Here is a 17,277-nt window from a genome sequence, read left to right on the forward strand (position 1 = left end):
AGGCAGAGTGGTTAAGACAAGCGCACTTGCCTAGCTTAACAGAGGAAGATCTGAGTGACCTAAATGCAGATATCACAGTTGAGGAGGTGACTAGAACAATCGGGGAGCTTAACACCAACAAGGCACCAGGCCCCGACGGTTTTAACAGCGAGTTTTATAAGGCTATGAGGGATCTGATCTCGCCAGATTTAACTGCGGTATTTAATGCATTTTTGGAAGGAGAGGAAATTCCTAAAAATTCAAACATAGCATATATCAAATTACTCCCTAAGGGAACTAAAGACCTGGATGATCCCTCTAGTTATAGACCCATATCACTTATAAACCAGGATTTAAAAATAATATCTAAGATTATGGCTAATAGATTGGCCATGATTCTTCCAAGGATCATTACAGAGCACCAGGTAGGGTTTATTAAAGGGAGAAATGCTGTCACTAATATCCGGAAGACAATACTAGTGGTGGATGCGGTGAGATTGGATCAGATAGAGAGGGGGGCAAGACCCGCTCTAGTTACACTCGACGCAGAAAAAGCGTTTGACAATGTAAATTGGAGCTGGCTGGACAAAGTACTAGAGGCCACAGGGATTGTAGGCAAAATGAGGCTTTACATTAGGAATCTTTACGCTAACTCGGGAGCTAGGGTACACACTCCAGGTTTTTTATCAGACGTGTTCCCTTTGATGAAGGGAACAAGACAAGGCTGCCCGCTATCTCCCCTTTTATTCGACTTGCCCATTGAACCATTGTCAAGAATACTGCAGGGCCCGAATAGTTTTAAAGGGATTAAGGTAAGGGGAACTGAAATAAAGACAGCACTTTTTGCCGATGATGTCATACTATATATGGGGGACCCTAATGTGGATTTGCCACAGACTCTAGCACTAATTGAAAAATTTGGATTAGTCTCAGGATTCAAATTGAATAAAAAAAAGTGTGAGATCCTGTTCCTAAAAGGGGGGAATGTAAGAGATGGTTGTATATGTGGCATTCCTATAGCACAGACATCACTTAAATATCTGGGAATTCATATAGGAAGAACGGTGGAATCAATTTACGAGATGAATTATGGCCCACTAATTAGGAAAATTATAGCACAACTAAAGGGATGGAAGGGTCTGCCTCTACCACTACTGGCAAGGTGCCACCTGATAAAAATTATGAGCTTTCCTAGACTGTTGTACCCATTCCAGACGATCCCGATATTGCTAAAACTGAGGGACGTAACTAGGCTCAACTCAGCGTATGCGGATTTTATATGGCGGGGAAGGAAACCTAGAATAAAGTTACGAACATTGATGAAGTCAACGGAGGAAGGAGGTCTTAGTTTCCCGGATGTTCGTGGTTATAACCTGGTGTGTATAATGAGACATGTGTTTGATTGGTTGAGAGGAACGAGCAGGCACTCAGACTATGGCATGGAAGCCAAGTATGCATCACCGTGGGATTTGGCGTCCATTTTACACTCCCCATTGTCCAGGGCGGATGGGCATATAAGGAACTCAATCTTATTCCGAGACACTATGCTAACATGGAAACTGGTAAGAAAGAAATTGGGACTGTCATGGAAAGTATCTAAGTACTTAAATCCCTGGGCATCTCCGAACTTTCCCATGGGACGGGAAAATAAGCTATTTACTAGATGGAAAGAGAAGGGCGTCGAGAGAATGAAGGATGTCATGAATGTGGAGGAGAGAAGGTGGCTGACAGGACGGGAAGTGCTTGACAAGTATGAACTTAATAGCTCACATATCATCCAGTATGAACAACTGAAGCATGGAGTATTTGTAGATTTGGGGGAGCTTGGAAAGGAATTGAATAAGAGTTTGATTGATGAGCTTATGGAAAGTGATGTTGCAAGTGTAAATGTTTCCAAAATTTACCGAACATTTCGGGGAATGCTTATATCTGGGGAGGATAGCCGTACTCTAACAGCGTGGGGGAAACAATTGAAAGGGCAGGAAGTTGTAGGGGATGTATTGAAGGGATGGGTACAGATGCGGAAACATGTTACCAATGAGAGATGGAGAGACACCCAATTTAGAATTTTACACAGGGCTATTATGGGCTTCAACATTCCGGGAAGAGATATGCGGTGTCCTAAATGTCAAAGAGAAAAAACAGATATGCTACATGGACTATGGGAGTGTACGGAAATTCACAGGTTCTGGAATCAAGTTAGATTATTTGTCCAGGCAACATGGGGAATTTCTGGAAATCTAGAGCTAATGGTGTGGATTTTCCATTCCTTTGAGGGAGGAGTAAGAGGGGGATCGGACATGCCGGGAAAGAAGAAATATACAATAGTACATGACATAGCCATGATAGCCAAACGGTCCATATTAAAGCATTGGATACAAAGGGAGGGACCATCCATAAAAGAGGTCATCGGTGAACTACATAATTTACTGAGGCTGGAGAAAGTGGAAGCGGAAAGGGACAAAGACAGGTTGACACCCAAGTTCTTTGGGAAATGGAGAAATTTCATTGAAAGTCAATTTACTCAGGGAGAAATAAATAATCTGATGACAACTTTTGTACAATCGGAATGGTACCTTCTGAATGATAGCCAGGACAAACTGGGTAAATTGAAAATCACGGAGGTGTGGGTTCCGGAGGAAAGGGAGACGAGACGCTAAGGTAGCAACAAGACGTGCCAGAAAATTTGGAAGCATTCGGGGTTGGCTTAGGGGCTTAATGATTCTAATTGACTTGTATCGCGTCTGTTATTTCTTAGTACTTTTGCCTTGGTTTAATAGAGACCATATCAATCAGATAAACAGTTTAAAATATCAAGTTGGGGCATTGCACCCTATTATGTCGCATATGGTCAGACAAATGTTTTTCCTTGTGTAACCTTGAATATCTTGTTATGTTTATAAAAAATTGGAAAATCAATAAAAAGTTTTTGAAAAAAAAAAGAAAGCACAGAAGAATAACAAAGTCTAAGATCAGTTTCGAAACGTGTCTGGTGTCCAGTGCTGGTTGTGACTCCTGTTTTTTTCTAGTGAGATTTGCTATTTTCTATAATTTTAAAGAATCCAATAAAGAAGTGGATTTTATTGAATTTTTTCTGGAAGCTGGTTCTTTTTTCTTCACTTACAGAAGACTAACACCTTTCAGATAAGATAAATGTGGGGGAGGGGCGACACGGATGATTTTAGCTGTGTCACCATTACAAACCCTTCTATCAGCTATCCTCCTCTTCTAGCACAGTCATCCCTGCTGTGCTGCCCCTCCCCCATGAGATGTGTCGGTATCACCTGTATGTCTGTGGTGCTTAATTACCAATCACTCTGCAGTGAGATCAGAGCAGGATGTCATTAGATGTTACACAGTAGTAACTAAGAACAGGCAGTAAACTCCTGCGGTATGTAAGATGTAATGACATCCTGCTCTGCTCTAACTGAAGAGTGATTACAAGATGCCTCCGCACAATGGACAGAAGTGTGATCACTGACACACTCAGTAATCAGGAGAGTCAATAGAAGGCTTTGTAATGTGACACTGCTAAACTCAGCTGCACTGCCTATCCTCCCACACTAACTCATGCAGGAGGTTAGACCAGGGGAACAGGGCTGCATCATTACATTCCACACACTGAGAAATGTGTGAGGCATGTTCTTTCCTTTCAGTTTTGCTGCCTGCTTATTTTTGACCTGCATCATAGAGCAAAAAGTACACACCCCGCTGAAATCTGTCTGTTAACACCCACTTCAACTTGAAGTTAACTCCTTAGATGTCAAATACTTTGGTAGTATCTTGGCTAAATAACCAAAAAAAGTTTTATTCCACACTACAGCCATTATTACATCCTGTGTCCAGTTCAACATGAAAAATTTAGTGAAAGGTCATCTTTAAGTAAGTGGGTATATATTGCTGACATCCAGAGTCTAAAAACCTGTTTTTATCAGCTGTAATAAACTCAATCTCCATCTGGGTCAGCCTCTGGATTTAAATAAGGTAGTTTCAAGTCTTAGGTTACATGCGCACGCTGCTTCTTTTTCGTGTTTACAAACTGCAGCCAAAACTGCACCTTGTCAGAGAGAGCCTGGAAATGTCACAAAAAATGTAGGTGCTTTTTTGGTGCGTTTTTGCTGCTTTTTTGGCTGCAGTTTTGTCAACAATTGTTTCATGTATTTTTCAGTTCAAACAAGCCCATAAAGCTTGTTGAATTTGAAAAAAAAAAAATTAGAAATAAATAATTAAAAAAACCGGCGTGCGGTCCCCCCCAATTTTAATGCCAGCCAGATAAAGCCATACGGCTGAAGGCTGGTATTCTCAGGATGGGGAGCCCCACGTTATGGGGAGCCCCCCAGCCTAACAATATCAGTCAGCAGCCGCCCAGAATGGCCGCATCCATTAGATGCGGCTGTTCTGGGACAGTACCCGGCTCTTCCCGATTTGCCCTGGTGCGTTGGCAAATCGGGGTAATAAGGAGTTATTGGCAGCCCATAGCTGCCAATAAGTCCTAGATTAATCATGTCAGGCGTCTCCCCGAGATACCTTCCATGATTAATCTGTAAGTTACAGTAAATAAACACACACACACCCGAAAAATCCTTTATTAGAAATAAAAAACACTAACAAATTCCCTCCATTACCAATTTATTAACCCCGACAAAGCCCTCCATGTCCGGCGTAATCCAGGATGGTCCAGCGTCGCTTCCAGCTCTGCTGCATGGAGGTGACCGGAGAAGCAGCAGACACCGCCGCTCCGGTCAGCTCCACGCAGCAACTGAAGAGAGCCGAGCGATCAGCTGAGCTGTCACTGAGGTTACCCGCGGCCACCGCTGAATCCAGCGGTGGCCGCGAGTAACCTCAGTGACAGCTCAGCTGATTGCGCTACTGCGTGGAGCTGACAGGAGCGTGGAGGACGGGACTATCAGCGGCGGCGGTGGCAGCGAGAGGGGTCCATCATCTCCCCTGTGCATGCATGCTGGGGACAGCGGTACTTCAGGGAATACGTGGAGGACGGGACGATCAGCGGCAGCGAGAGGGGGATGGACATTGGCAGCTGAAAACATTGATTTTTCCCTCTCGCTGCCGCCGCTGCTGATAGTCCCCGTCCTCCACATCATCTCCCCTGGGGACAGCGGTACTTCGGGGAACACATGGAGGACGGGACGGGACCACTTGCCTGACCTCACTTCCTGACAAATCACCTGCGTTTTTGGTACCAAAAACGCAGGTAAAAGGCAGGTAAAATGCTCCACTTTTGATTAGCATGCATTTTTCCTGCGTTTTTGATGCCCTCATTGATTTCAATGGGTGACAAATGTTGACAAAAACGCAGGAAGAATGAACATGCTGCATTTTTTTTTGTCACAAACTTTTGACAAAAAAAACGCTGACAAATAAACTGCAATGTGCGCATGACAAATCTGACTTCTCATAGACTTTACTGGGAAGTCAAATGTCAGAAAGTTCTGCTGACAAAACTGGAGCCAAAAAAGCATAAAAAAAGCAGGAAAAAAAGCAGCGTGCGCATGTAGCCTAGGCTACATACGCACGCTGCTTCTTTTTCGTGTTCACAAACTGCAGCCAAAACTGCACCTTGTCAGAGAGAGCCTGGAAATGTCACAAAAAATGTAGGTGCTTTTTTGGTGCGTTTTTGCTGCTTTTTTGGTGCGTTTTTGGCTGCAGTTTTGTCAACAATTGTTTCATGTATTTTTCAGTTCAAACAAGCCCATAAAGCTTGTTGAATTGAAAAAAAAAAAATTAGAAAGAAATAAATAATTAAAAAAACCTGGCGTACGGTCCCCCCCAATTTTAATGCCAGCCAGATAAAGCCATACGGCTGAAGGCTGGTATTCTCAGGATGGGGAGCTCCACGTCATGGGGAGCCCCCCAGCCTAACAATATCAGTCAGCAGCCGCCCAGAATGGCCGCATCCATAGATGCGGCTGTTCTGGGACAGTACCCGGCTCTTCCCGATTTGCCCTGGTGCGTTGGCAAATCGGGGTAATAAGGAGTTATTGGCAGCCCATAGCTGCCAATAAGTCCTAGATTAATCATGTCAGGCGTCTCCCCGAGATACCTTCCATGATTAATCTGTAAGTTACAGTAAATAAACACACACACACCCGAAAAATCCTTTATTAGAAATAAAAAACACTAACAAATTCCCTCCATTACCAATTTATTAACCCCGACAAAGCCCTCCATGTCCGGCGTAATCCAGGATGGTCCAGCGTCGCTTCCAGCTCTGCTGCATGGAGGTGACCGGAGAAGCAGCAGACACCGCCGCTCCGGTCAGCTCCACGCAGCAACTGAAGAGAGCCGAGCGATCAGCTGAGCTGTCACTGAGGTTACCCGCGGCCACCGCTGAATCCAGCGGTGGCCACGAGTAACCTCAGTGACAGCTCAGCTGATTGCGCTACTGCGTGGAGCTGACAGGAGCGTGGAGGACGGGACTATCAGCGGCGGTGGTGGCAGCGAGAGGGGTCCATCATCTCCCCTGTGCATGCATGCTGGGGACAGCGGTACTTCAGGGAATACGTGGAGGACGGGACGATCAGCGGCAGCGAGAGGGGGATGGACATTGGCAGCTGAAAACATTGATTTTTCCCTCTCGCTGCCGCCGCCGCTGATAGTCCCGTCCTCCACATCATCTCCCCTGTGCGTGCATGCTGGGGACAGTGGTACTTCGGGGAACACGTGGAGGACGGGACTATCAGCGGCGGCAGCAGCGAGAGGGGGATGGACATTGGCAGCTGAAAACATTGATTTTTCCCTCTCGCTGCCGCCGCTGCTGATAGTCCCGTCCTCCACATCATCTCCCCTGGGGACAGCGGTACTTCGGGGAACACATGGAGGACGGGACGGGACCACTTGCCTGACCTCATTTCCTGACAAATCACCTGCGTTTTTGGCAGGGCTGTGGAGTCGGAGTCGGAGTCGTGGAGTCGGAGTCGGAGTCGGAGCTCATTTTGGTGGAGTCGGAGTCGGAGTCGGAGTCGGTATAAAATGCACCGACTCCGACTCCTAAAATATATAATAAATTGGGGACAGGAGTGCAATGCAGAATGTGCTGAATATTTTACTAAATAATAACATTTAGTATAATGCTTATATTTAAGTGAAAAATTTATTGTAGTACAATGTGAACATCAGACATTTAATTGTTTTTATGATACAATAATCAAGATATTTGGATAGAACATAAAATATTTATTGGAATACAACTTTAGAACACAAAAAACTAATAAATTGTAAATATGTAATATATATATATATATATATATATATATATATATATATATATATATATATGTATACAGTGTATATACACACAAGATATATATGTAATCTACTGTATATTACATAGTGTATTACATATTTACAATTTATTACAGTTTTTTGTGTTCTAAAGTTGTATTCCAATAAATATATTTTATGTTCTATCCAAATATCTTGATTATTGTATCATAAAAATTATTAAATGTCTGATGTTCACATACACATATTCATGTACTACAATAAATTTTTCACCTAACTATAAGCAATATATGTAGGAGTCGGAGTCGGAGTCGGAGCCGGAGTCGGAGCCGGAGTCGGAGTCGGTGCAAGAGAATTTGAGGAGTCGGAGTCGGAGTCGGAGTCGAAGGTTTGGCTTACCGACTCCACAGCCCTGGTTTTTGGTACCAAAAACGCAGGTAAAAGGCAGGTAAAATGCTCCACTTTTGATTAGCATGCATTTTTCCTGCGTTTTTGATGCCCTCATTGATTTCAATGGGTGACAAATGTTGACAAAAACGCAGGAAGAATGAACATGCTGCATTTTTTTTGTCACAAACTTTTGACAAAAAAAACGCTGACAAATAAACTGCAATGTGCGCATGACAAATCTGACTTCTCATAGACTTTGCTGGGAAGTCAGATGTCAGAAAGTTCTGCTGACAAAACTGCAGCCAAAAAAGCAGCAAAAAAGCAGCAAAAAAAGCAGCGTGCGCATGTAGCCTTAGGGCATGTTCACACTGTTTTCTGGCATAGATTTTGAAGAGGATCTGCTTCAAAATGGATGAAAATGCCTTTAAATGGCAAACATATCTTAAAAACCACAAGGAACTGAAATACAGGTATATATGGGTGTGTTATGTAGCTCTGGATCACACTTTCTCATAACTGTGTAGTGCTGTTCCTCTGTTATTCCTTCCACATTTGTTTTAATAAATGGGTAACAGGGTGTTACCAGTCCGCTTGTGAAAGGGGGTGTTCCTACATAGTCTGGTTGATTCGACAACAGTGCAGTCTTTTTTGGCAACAGACCTCAAGCATATAACAACCTGTAAGTTTATTCATACATTTCTAAGAGGAATAACAGAGGAGTACAGAGTTCTAAGAAAAGACGCCCCAGCATTGTTTAATGGGGACTGCCCTTATTTACTAAATCATACCTGGTAATAGCACTGAGCAAATAAATAAATGGAAAATTGCAAGAAACGTATAACAAATGCATATTCCTCGTAGACAATGTGAATGATACTGTCAGAACAGTGGATTTATATTTTGCAGAGTAGATGTGTTTTGTTTTAACTTGTTGTGTACAGAGCCTAAAAATGCTTTACTGGTCTGTATTGGCAGGTTCTCTTCCAGCTTTGGATAGGGCAGAGTTCGGAGTTCTTTCGACGCCTGGCATTACTGCTTTCTCCTGAGAATGCATGTAACGGTCCATGTACCGGAACAGAGATGCTTCCACACTACGTCTGGTGTGATGTGGCTCAGGATCTACCTCATACTCAAGCTGCCTGTTTAGCAGAACTGAAGCGCAGCTATGAATTTTACCGTTACTTTGAAACGCAACACCAGTCTGGCTCTGACCGCTCAACAAGGAAGAAGAGAGAGACCGGAGAGCTGAACAGCCTGCATGGGGCAGTCCGCAGTCTGCAACTCCACCTGAAAGCACTACTTAATGAGTAAGTCTTTAACTGTGAACACCTATAAGGGTATTCCAGTTAGAACAAGATCTAAATGCTAGATTGTAGGGGTCCAACCCCTTTGAAAAAACAAGTGACTTGTGTCTGGCAGTCCAATAGCATGGACATTGGCAGCACACATCCACAACCGCAACTCTATTTGCACGATTTATTTGGCAATCATTGTGCAGTCTCAACGATCAAACCATGGAGCAGTGATTAACCTATTCTATTGAGAAATGAATACTTTTTCCTAACTGGAATACCCCTTTAATAAAATCTACCATAATAAACTGTATTTACTAACCAACCATTTTGAGTTTTTTAAACCTCTTGGTACTATACTACAAGCAGAATCAATCATCCACATGAACAATGTATATACAATGTATATACAGGGCAGTCGGGATGACGGTGTACCGATAGGAGATCTAAATTTTGTCACTCTTGTAGGAAGCGGGCACATGAAGGAGTACAAAAAATATATCCCATATTTCCAAAATTAGCTTTCAGAGACTGAATCTTACTAGCGATTTTAACCATTTTATATAATCCCAGAGACCTTATTAGACCTAGGCCAAAATTCTAGTTTTCCATGAAAAGATATAATAAAATATTTTCCAAAATTTGAGGGGTATACTGACTTTAGTGATATACTTCATATTACATATAAATGCTGCCATGCAGCGCAAGTGTGTTTTCCTATTTGTGTATAAAGATTACCATAACATGTAAAAGGATTACTGCACCCTGCTGGCTGCCTCTAATACAGTGAATGGGGCAGCTTGTGTTAGCAGTAGGATGCTGCAGCCTCCTAATTTCCAGATAGGTACAACAATTACTTAAAGGACTTTTCTACTACTAATGTGACCCCTTTCATTTGGCCTAACTATTCCTAACTAACAATTTCCTAATATACATCTGCCACCTACCCTGCTCCTGTAAACTGAGATCTGGGGCTCCTATATTCCTATGTTGATGTTCTAGCTTTGATCCTTACAATCTGGAAACCGGAATCAGATAAACTGAGCAAGGCTTATCACTAGTAGGTCTAGGGCTACGTTTTTGTGAGTGACAGCAGTCTGGGCACCCATACCCAGATCAAACTTCACTTTCCTCTCAGCCTGCTTTACAGTGCAGTTCTTTCATGTGACGAATGCTGCGATGTGCCAATCATTAGATAGTATATCACGCTCTCCAGACCAGAAGTATCAAAGCTAGAACCTCAACATAGGAATATAGGAGCCGCAGAGAGATCAGCTTGCAGGAGTAGCGTAAGTAGCAGAAAACTACTGGTAAAGTGTTAAATAGGAATAGTTAGGACAAAGGAAAGTAGGTCACATTAGTGGTGAAAAACTTATTTAAATATTTGTTGTAAATACTACTGAGAGTACAAAATATATTGGAAAACTAAATGTCAGGTTTTTTTTCAGTAAGTATTATTCCTACTAGTATTATTCCTTTTTTATTACATAGTTTTGTTTTGTTTTTTAAATATTTAATACTATTGTTGTGGTCTTTAGAAACAAGTCAGTAAAGTGGCAGCAAAAGTAAACTATTGTGGAATACTTGAAATAATGTTTTGTATTTTATGTTTTGTTTTTGTTTTTTTTTTTGCTTAGGTTTAACCTTTACCCTGACTAAGTCAATAAGGAATTAGTAAGGAAGTAAATACTTTTATGGACCCTCATAAACAATTGTTTATCATATGTTGAGACCTATCAATGGAACACTGGTGGCATGACGTTCCAATATATAGCAAATCCAGTGTCAGTCTTGGGACTATCCTTTTTACGAGTGTAAATAAATCTTAAAGGGTTATTTTTATTTTATTAAATTGCTATAGTTAGCATAAAAATTAGCAAGTATTTTTTAAATTCACTTTAATTCTTCTAACATGTGAGCTTTTATCTTACATTGTGTACAGCTTGTTGTCAAAGGCTAGATTCCAAGAAAGGAGTTAACTCCTAAGATCCCAGTCCACCCCATTGATTTTAATACAACAGTTAACTGCTCACTTCCCTCCCCCTTTCTCTAATTTATTTACTTGCTGCTATCAGTCTGGGATAATCAGAATCACCTAGCACCTACCACCTACCAGTTTCCAGAGTAGTATTACTACTCTAGTATTTGTAGTATCACTTTCCTGAGCTATGTGATTGACCAAAGGCTTTTATCTTGATCAAAGGCTATTATCTCTATATGTAAATATTGCGATATCACTATAGACTTCAGAACAATGAAAGGTTTGTCTCTTGAACAGCTCAAAGCTCTACAGTCTCCTTATTTTCTGGTTCCTGTGGGGCAGACATTCTTCCTTGAGTGAGGCTATGTGCACACGTTGCGTTCTGTGCAGTGCGGAAAAGAACGCACCCTCTGGCAGGCTGGACAAATGTAAACACTACGTTTGTAAAAAAAAAAATGCATTCAAAACGCATGCATTTAGGATGCATTTTCCATGCGTTTTGGATGCATTTTTGACAGTGCGTTCCCCCGGCTATTCAGCTCTGTTAGGCTAGGTTCACATTTCCGTTGTTTTGCATCAGTCACATGCGTTGCTTGACACAACGGATGACAAAGAAGAGAATTTATTGTCGGACTCCGTTGTGTGCGGGGGGCGGAGCACGAGGAAGGCGGAGCGTGAGGGGGGCCGTGGAGCTGAGCGGGGCCGTGGAGCTGAGGACGTAAGTGCCGCGGTCTGCATGGCTGGGGACAGGTGTGTGTTGTGTGTGTGTGTACATGCGGAGTGCGGGAGAGGGCGGAGCCGAGCGTGGAAGTGTCGGCCTCCCTGCACACGTGTAGCCAGGCTAAATATTGGGTAAGCAAAGCACTTTCCTTGGTTACCCGATCCTTGGTTATCAGCTTAAACCGCTTAGAGCTGGCTCCCTGCTCAGGGTAAATATCGGGTAACTAACCAAAGCGCATTGCTTAGTAACACCGATTAGAACCAACTGGAGCACAATGGTGTGTACACAGGACTATCACCAAATGAAGTCTCACACTCCAAAATATTACTGATGAGGCTATTATATAATCATAGAACCGAAAAAATATAGCCAACAAAACACCATTATAATAAAATCATTAAATTTTATTGTCACAATATAATAAAAACATCAAAAGGTTTAAAATGATGATAAGAGAGGGGCTGACACGAGAATAATAAATATCAAAATATAAATAAATTACACATAGTGTGATATATGAAAACACACAAAATGGCACTATAACTCAGGATATGGAACAGGTGCAAGCAATGCAAAACATCACCATGAATGATATATATGGCACCTATAATAAAAACTATAAATATAAAGTGCAAATAAAGCCAAAGTGGTCTATATCATGGTGCCTAAAAAGACATGGCGATGTAGTGCGCCAGCATCTCACCATACCCACAAAAAACCTCCATAATCCATATGGGCTGTATCTGAGGTAAATTACCAAAATCAGAAGCGAATAAAGGGCCCAAAAACATGAAGAACAATACCTGTAGCCATCAGTGTGTGTAATAGTGCCAGCCAGCCGACCCAACACGTGTTTCGGAGATCCTTCGTCAGGGGGCGTGTAACCTGATGTGTATCCTGGTTACGTGTGCAGTGAGCCAGAGTGAGCATGCGCAGCGAAATCCTACGGATTGCGCTGCTCAAAAAACATTACAGGCTGCGTTCCTTCCGCCCGGCGGTCAGTCGTTCCACGACTGATCAGTCGGGCGGAGGGTGCAACGCAGCATCATCAGTCACAATCCGCCGCTCATACAAGTCTATGGGAACAACGGAATCCGCTAAACGGATTCCGTTGTTTACCAGAGCAGCGGACTGTGACTGATACAATTTAACGGACGTGTGAACCTAGCCTAACATGCTTGCTCACAGCAGACACAAACAGAGTCTGGCAATGAGAATGAACTCTGATGAACTTCACCTGACTTCATTGTCATTCCCCGGCTCTGTGTGTCGCGTCCTGATTAGCGGTCACCCGTAAAGGACTCACCGTTGACCGCTAATCCCCCTGAGTGACTGAAGTGAACAGCGCGATGAGCGGTGCCATCACTCAGGTTACCCGCGGCCACAGCTGGAGTCCTCCACCTGAGAGCGGTAGCCATGGGTAACCTGAGTGACGGCACCGCTGATCACTTCAGTCACTCGGGCAACTTGCTGTCACAATTGGAGGATCCAGCGGTGGCTGCGGGTAACCTGAGTGACGTCATCGGTGATCGAGCCGCTCACTTCAGTTGCTGCGTGGAGCTGATAGAGAACGGTCGTAGTCTGTGGCTGCTCCTGTCAGCTTCATGTAGCAGAGCTAGATGCATCTCGGGACCTCATGATAGATTATGTCGGACCTGAAGGGGCATTTGGGGATTAATAAAGTGGTGGAAGGGGTGTTTTTTTATCTTTTATTCCAAATAAAGGATTTTTTCGGGTGTATGTGTTTATTTTCTTTAACTTACAAGTTAATCATGGAAGGTGTCTCAGGGAGACGCCTGCCATGATCAACCTAGAACTTAGTGGCAGCTATGGGCTGCCATTAACTCCTTATTACCCCGATTGCCACCGCACCAGGGCAATTCGGGATGAGCCGGGTACAGTCCTGGGACTTTCGCATCTAATGAATGCGTCAATTCCGGGCGGCTTCAGGCTGCTATTTTTAGGGTGGGGGGCTCCCCATAACGTGGGGCTCCCCATCCTGAGAATACCAGCCTCCAGCCGTGTGGCTTTATCTTGGCTGGTATGAAAATTGGGGGGGGGACCGTACGCCGTTTTTTATTTTATTTATTTATTTTACTGCACGATATAGATCCGCCCACCTGCAGCTGTGATTGGTTGCAGTGAGACAGCTGTCAATCAATGTGGGGGCGTGTCTGACTGCAACCAATCATAGGCGCCGGTGGGCAGGGAAAGCAGGGAATACAAGATGGAATAATGAGCGGCCGGCATTTTCAAAAGAGGAAAAGCCACCGGAGCTTTGTGACAGCCGTGCAGCGCCGTGCCAGTGATCGGTGAGTATGAGAGAGGGGGAGAGACCGACCGACGGACAGAGAGAGGGACAGACAAAGCGACCAACTGACAAAGAAAAAGACCGACCGACAGACAGAGGGAGATTGACCGACATCGACGGAGAGAGACTGAAAAGACCTGCGCTTTGTCAAAAAAGCATGCAGAACGCAACAAAAATGCAGTCCAAGTGCATTTTGGTTGCGTTTTGACCCACATCATTGATTTCAATGGATGGAGAACACAGCTACAACGCACAAAAGAAGTGACATGCTGCTTTTTTTTCCGCAGCGATTTTTGACATCCAAAACGCTTAAAAACACAGCGTGCACATTGAATTTTCGGACTTCTCATAGACTTTGCTGGGGAAGCAGAGCGCATGCAATTAGGCACTGAAACACTGCAGTTCAAAACGCAGCGTTAACGCAGGAAAAAACACAACGTGGGCACATAGCCTGACAGTTCTGGTCAATTTTCTTCTGCTGCTGTCATTGTTGTGATAATATATTGTATTTTCAGATAAAGATAACGGGACATTTGAACCAGCACATAGCTCAGGAAAGTGAGAGCAGTGATTAGGAAAACTACTCTGGAAAATGCCAATGCTGGGGACTGAGCATTATGATGATGTAGAACTGATAGCAGGAGGTCTCAGGGAGGAGGCGGAAGGAAGTGAGAAGGTAACTGCTATCTAGAGATCAATGAGGTGATTGGGATATTACAAGTTAGTACCTCAGCCTGGAATGTAGCAGTTGCGCATAGTTGGCGGTCACTCCTTGGAAACAAGCTATATATTATGTAAGATAAGAGCTCTCACAGAAGGAGTATTAAAGCAGATAGAAAAAGCAAGTAACTTGCCTATTTTCATGCTAAACCAAAGCACTTTACTAATACCTTTTTATTAGAATAGTTTTTAATGTGTCACAGGATCAGAACTGTCACTAAAGGTCAATTGCGCCACCCTCCCCCAGCAACAGAGAAGAGGGGAGACTGCAGAGCTCTGTACTGCTGACCACACAACTTGACAATAATGCTAATGTATAATGAAAAGTTATAAATTGTTTTAGTGTGTATCAATATTTATATTCTGTGACTCTGATTCATCAAGACTAGCGTTTTGTACACCATTCTAGATGAAGTGTGCTCTGGAGTAAGATGTGCCAAGTCCATTAAGAGACATGCCCGTCCTGTTTAATTAGGCACATCTCTCTGCTGGCGTAATCTACAGCAAGAAATATAAGCAAATAAGCGGCTGGAAAACATTTGTCTTAATTTACACCTCTGTTATGGCACAAATCTATATATATAATTGCCTTAGTCTGTCTGTCTGTCTGTCTGTCTGTCTGTCTGTCTGTCTGTCTGTCTGTCTGTCTGTCATGCTCCGAAATTGTGTCCTTACGGTGACACAAAGCTGATTGGCCGCTGGGCTCGCAATGGCCCGGCCCCCCCACACGGATTGACCTCTCGCCCCGGCTCTCTGCAGGCCCCGCCCCCCTCACGCAATGCACGCTCGCTCTGGCCCAACTGACACGGAGCTCCGATTCCCAGGTGAGTACACACACACATCAGATCACACTCACTCTCACACTCACTCTCACACTCACTCTCACACTCACTCACTCTCACACACACCTCACACATCACAACATGCTGGGATATCGCTTGCTTCTACACCGGCTCCGTCAGGATCCCGGCAGCGCCAGACATAACCTTGCGATGCTGGGATCTTGACGGAGGCCGTGAAAGCTGGTAACCATTATACACATCGGGTAACTAAGGTCCCTTAGTTACCCGATGTGTATCATAGTTACCAGTGTACACCGGCTCACACTCACTCTCACACACACCTCACACACACATCACATCGCATCCACACATCAAGGTCCTGCAGCTGCGGAAAATACACACACATAACAGCACACACACACACATACACACACAAATCAGATCACACTCACACACACCTCACACATCACATCGCATCCAAATACTCACAACATCCTGGGATATCGCTTGCTTCTCGGCGGCGATACTGTGCTGTTGTGAGCTTCCAGGACCTGCCGGGGGATCACATGGCCAGAAGCATGTGATATCCCCGGATGTTGTGAGTATCAGCGCGTATGTGCAATATCGTCAGTGTGTGTGTCTTTGTGTGTGAGTGTATGCGATCGGGTGTGTGTGAGTGTATGCGATCGGGTGGGTGTGTGTGGGTGTGTGTGAGTGTATGCGATCGGATCTGTGAGTGTCGGCAGAGGAGCACGGCGTGCTGGAGGAGGCTGAGAGGAGAGAGGCTGAACCTGGGGAAGGCTGGGATGGGGAGGCTGATGCTGGAGACGGAGAGGCTGATGCTGGCGCAGCATGGCGGATGGAGCACCTTTGGGAGTGCGCAGCATGGCGGATGGAGCACGTTTGGGAGTGCGCAGCATGGCGGATGGAGCACGTTTGGGAGTGCGCAGCATGGCGGATGGAGCACGTTTGGGAGTGCGCAGCATGGCGGATGGAGCACGTTTGGGAGTGCGCAGCATGGCGGATGGAGCACGTTTGGAAATGCGCAGCATGGCGGATGGAGCACGTTTGGGAGTGCGCAGCATGGGGGATGCAGCACGATGGGGAGTGCGGAGTATGGCGGATGGAGCACGTTTGGGAGTGCGCAGCATGGAGGATGCAGCACGATGGGGAGTGCGGAGTATGGCGGATGGAGCACGTTTGGGAGTGCGCAGAAAGGCGGATGGACCACGTTTGGGAGTGCGCAGCATGGCGGATGGAGCACGTTTGGGAGTGCGCAGCATGGGAGATGGAGCACGATGGGGAGTGCGCAGCATGGCGGATGGAGCACGTTTGGGAGTGCGCAGCATGGGAGATGGAACACGATGGGGAGTGCGCAGCATGGCGGATGGAGCACGTTTGGGAGTGCGCAGCATGGGGGATGGAGCACGATGGGGAGTGCGCAGCATGGGGGATGGAGCACGTTTGGGAGTGCACAGCATGGCGGATGGAGCACGTTTGGGAGTGCGCAGCATGGGGGATGCAGCACGATGGGGAGTGCGGAGTATGGCGGATGGAGCACGTTTGGGAGTGCGCAGCATGGAGGATGCAGCACGATGGGGAGTGCGGAGTATGGCGGATGGAGCACGTTTGGGAGTGCGCAGCATGGCGGATGGACCACGTTTGGGAGTGCGCAGCATGGCGGATGGAGCACGTTTGGGAGTGCGCAGCATGGGAGATGGAGCACGATGGGGAGTGCGCAGCATGGCGGATGGAGCACGTTTGGGAGTGCGCAGCATGGGGGATGGAGCACGATGGGGAGTGCGCAGCATGGGGGATGGAGCACGTTTGGGAGTGCGCAGCATGGCGGATGGAGCACG

General features: G+C 45.1%; 1 protein-coding gene across 3 annotated transcripts in view; it reads left to right on the top strand.

The window, feature by feature from the left end:
* VEZT (vezatin, adherens junctions transmembrane protein) overlaps positions 1–17,277 on the top strand; it is a 111,776-nt gene that overhangs the window by 79,198 nt on the left and 15,301 nt on the right. For all 3 annotated transcript variants that reach the window (XM_075344812.1, XM_075344813.1, XM_075344814.1), the window contains exon 8: positions 8,587–8,918. In XM_075344812.1, coding sequence (XP_075200927.1) covers positions 8,587–8,918 — 332 coding nt within the window. The remainder of the gene's footprint in view (positions 1–8,586; positions 8,919–17,277) is intronic.

This window comes from Anomaloglossus baeobatrachus, chromosome 4 (assembly GCF_048569485.1).
Source record: "Anomaloglossus baeobatrachus isolate aAnoBae1 chromosome 4, aAnoBae1.hap1, whole genome shotgun sequence".
NCBI classification, from domain to species: domain Eukaryota; kingdom Metazoa; phylum Chordata; class Amphibia; order Anura; family Aromobatidae; genus Anomaloglossus; species Anomaloglossus baeobatrachus.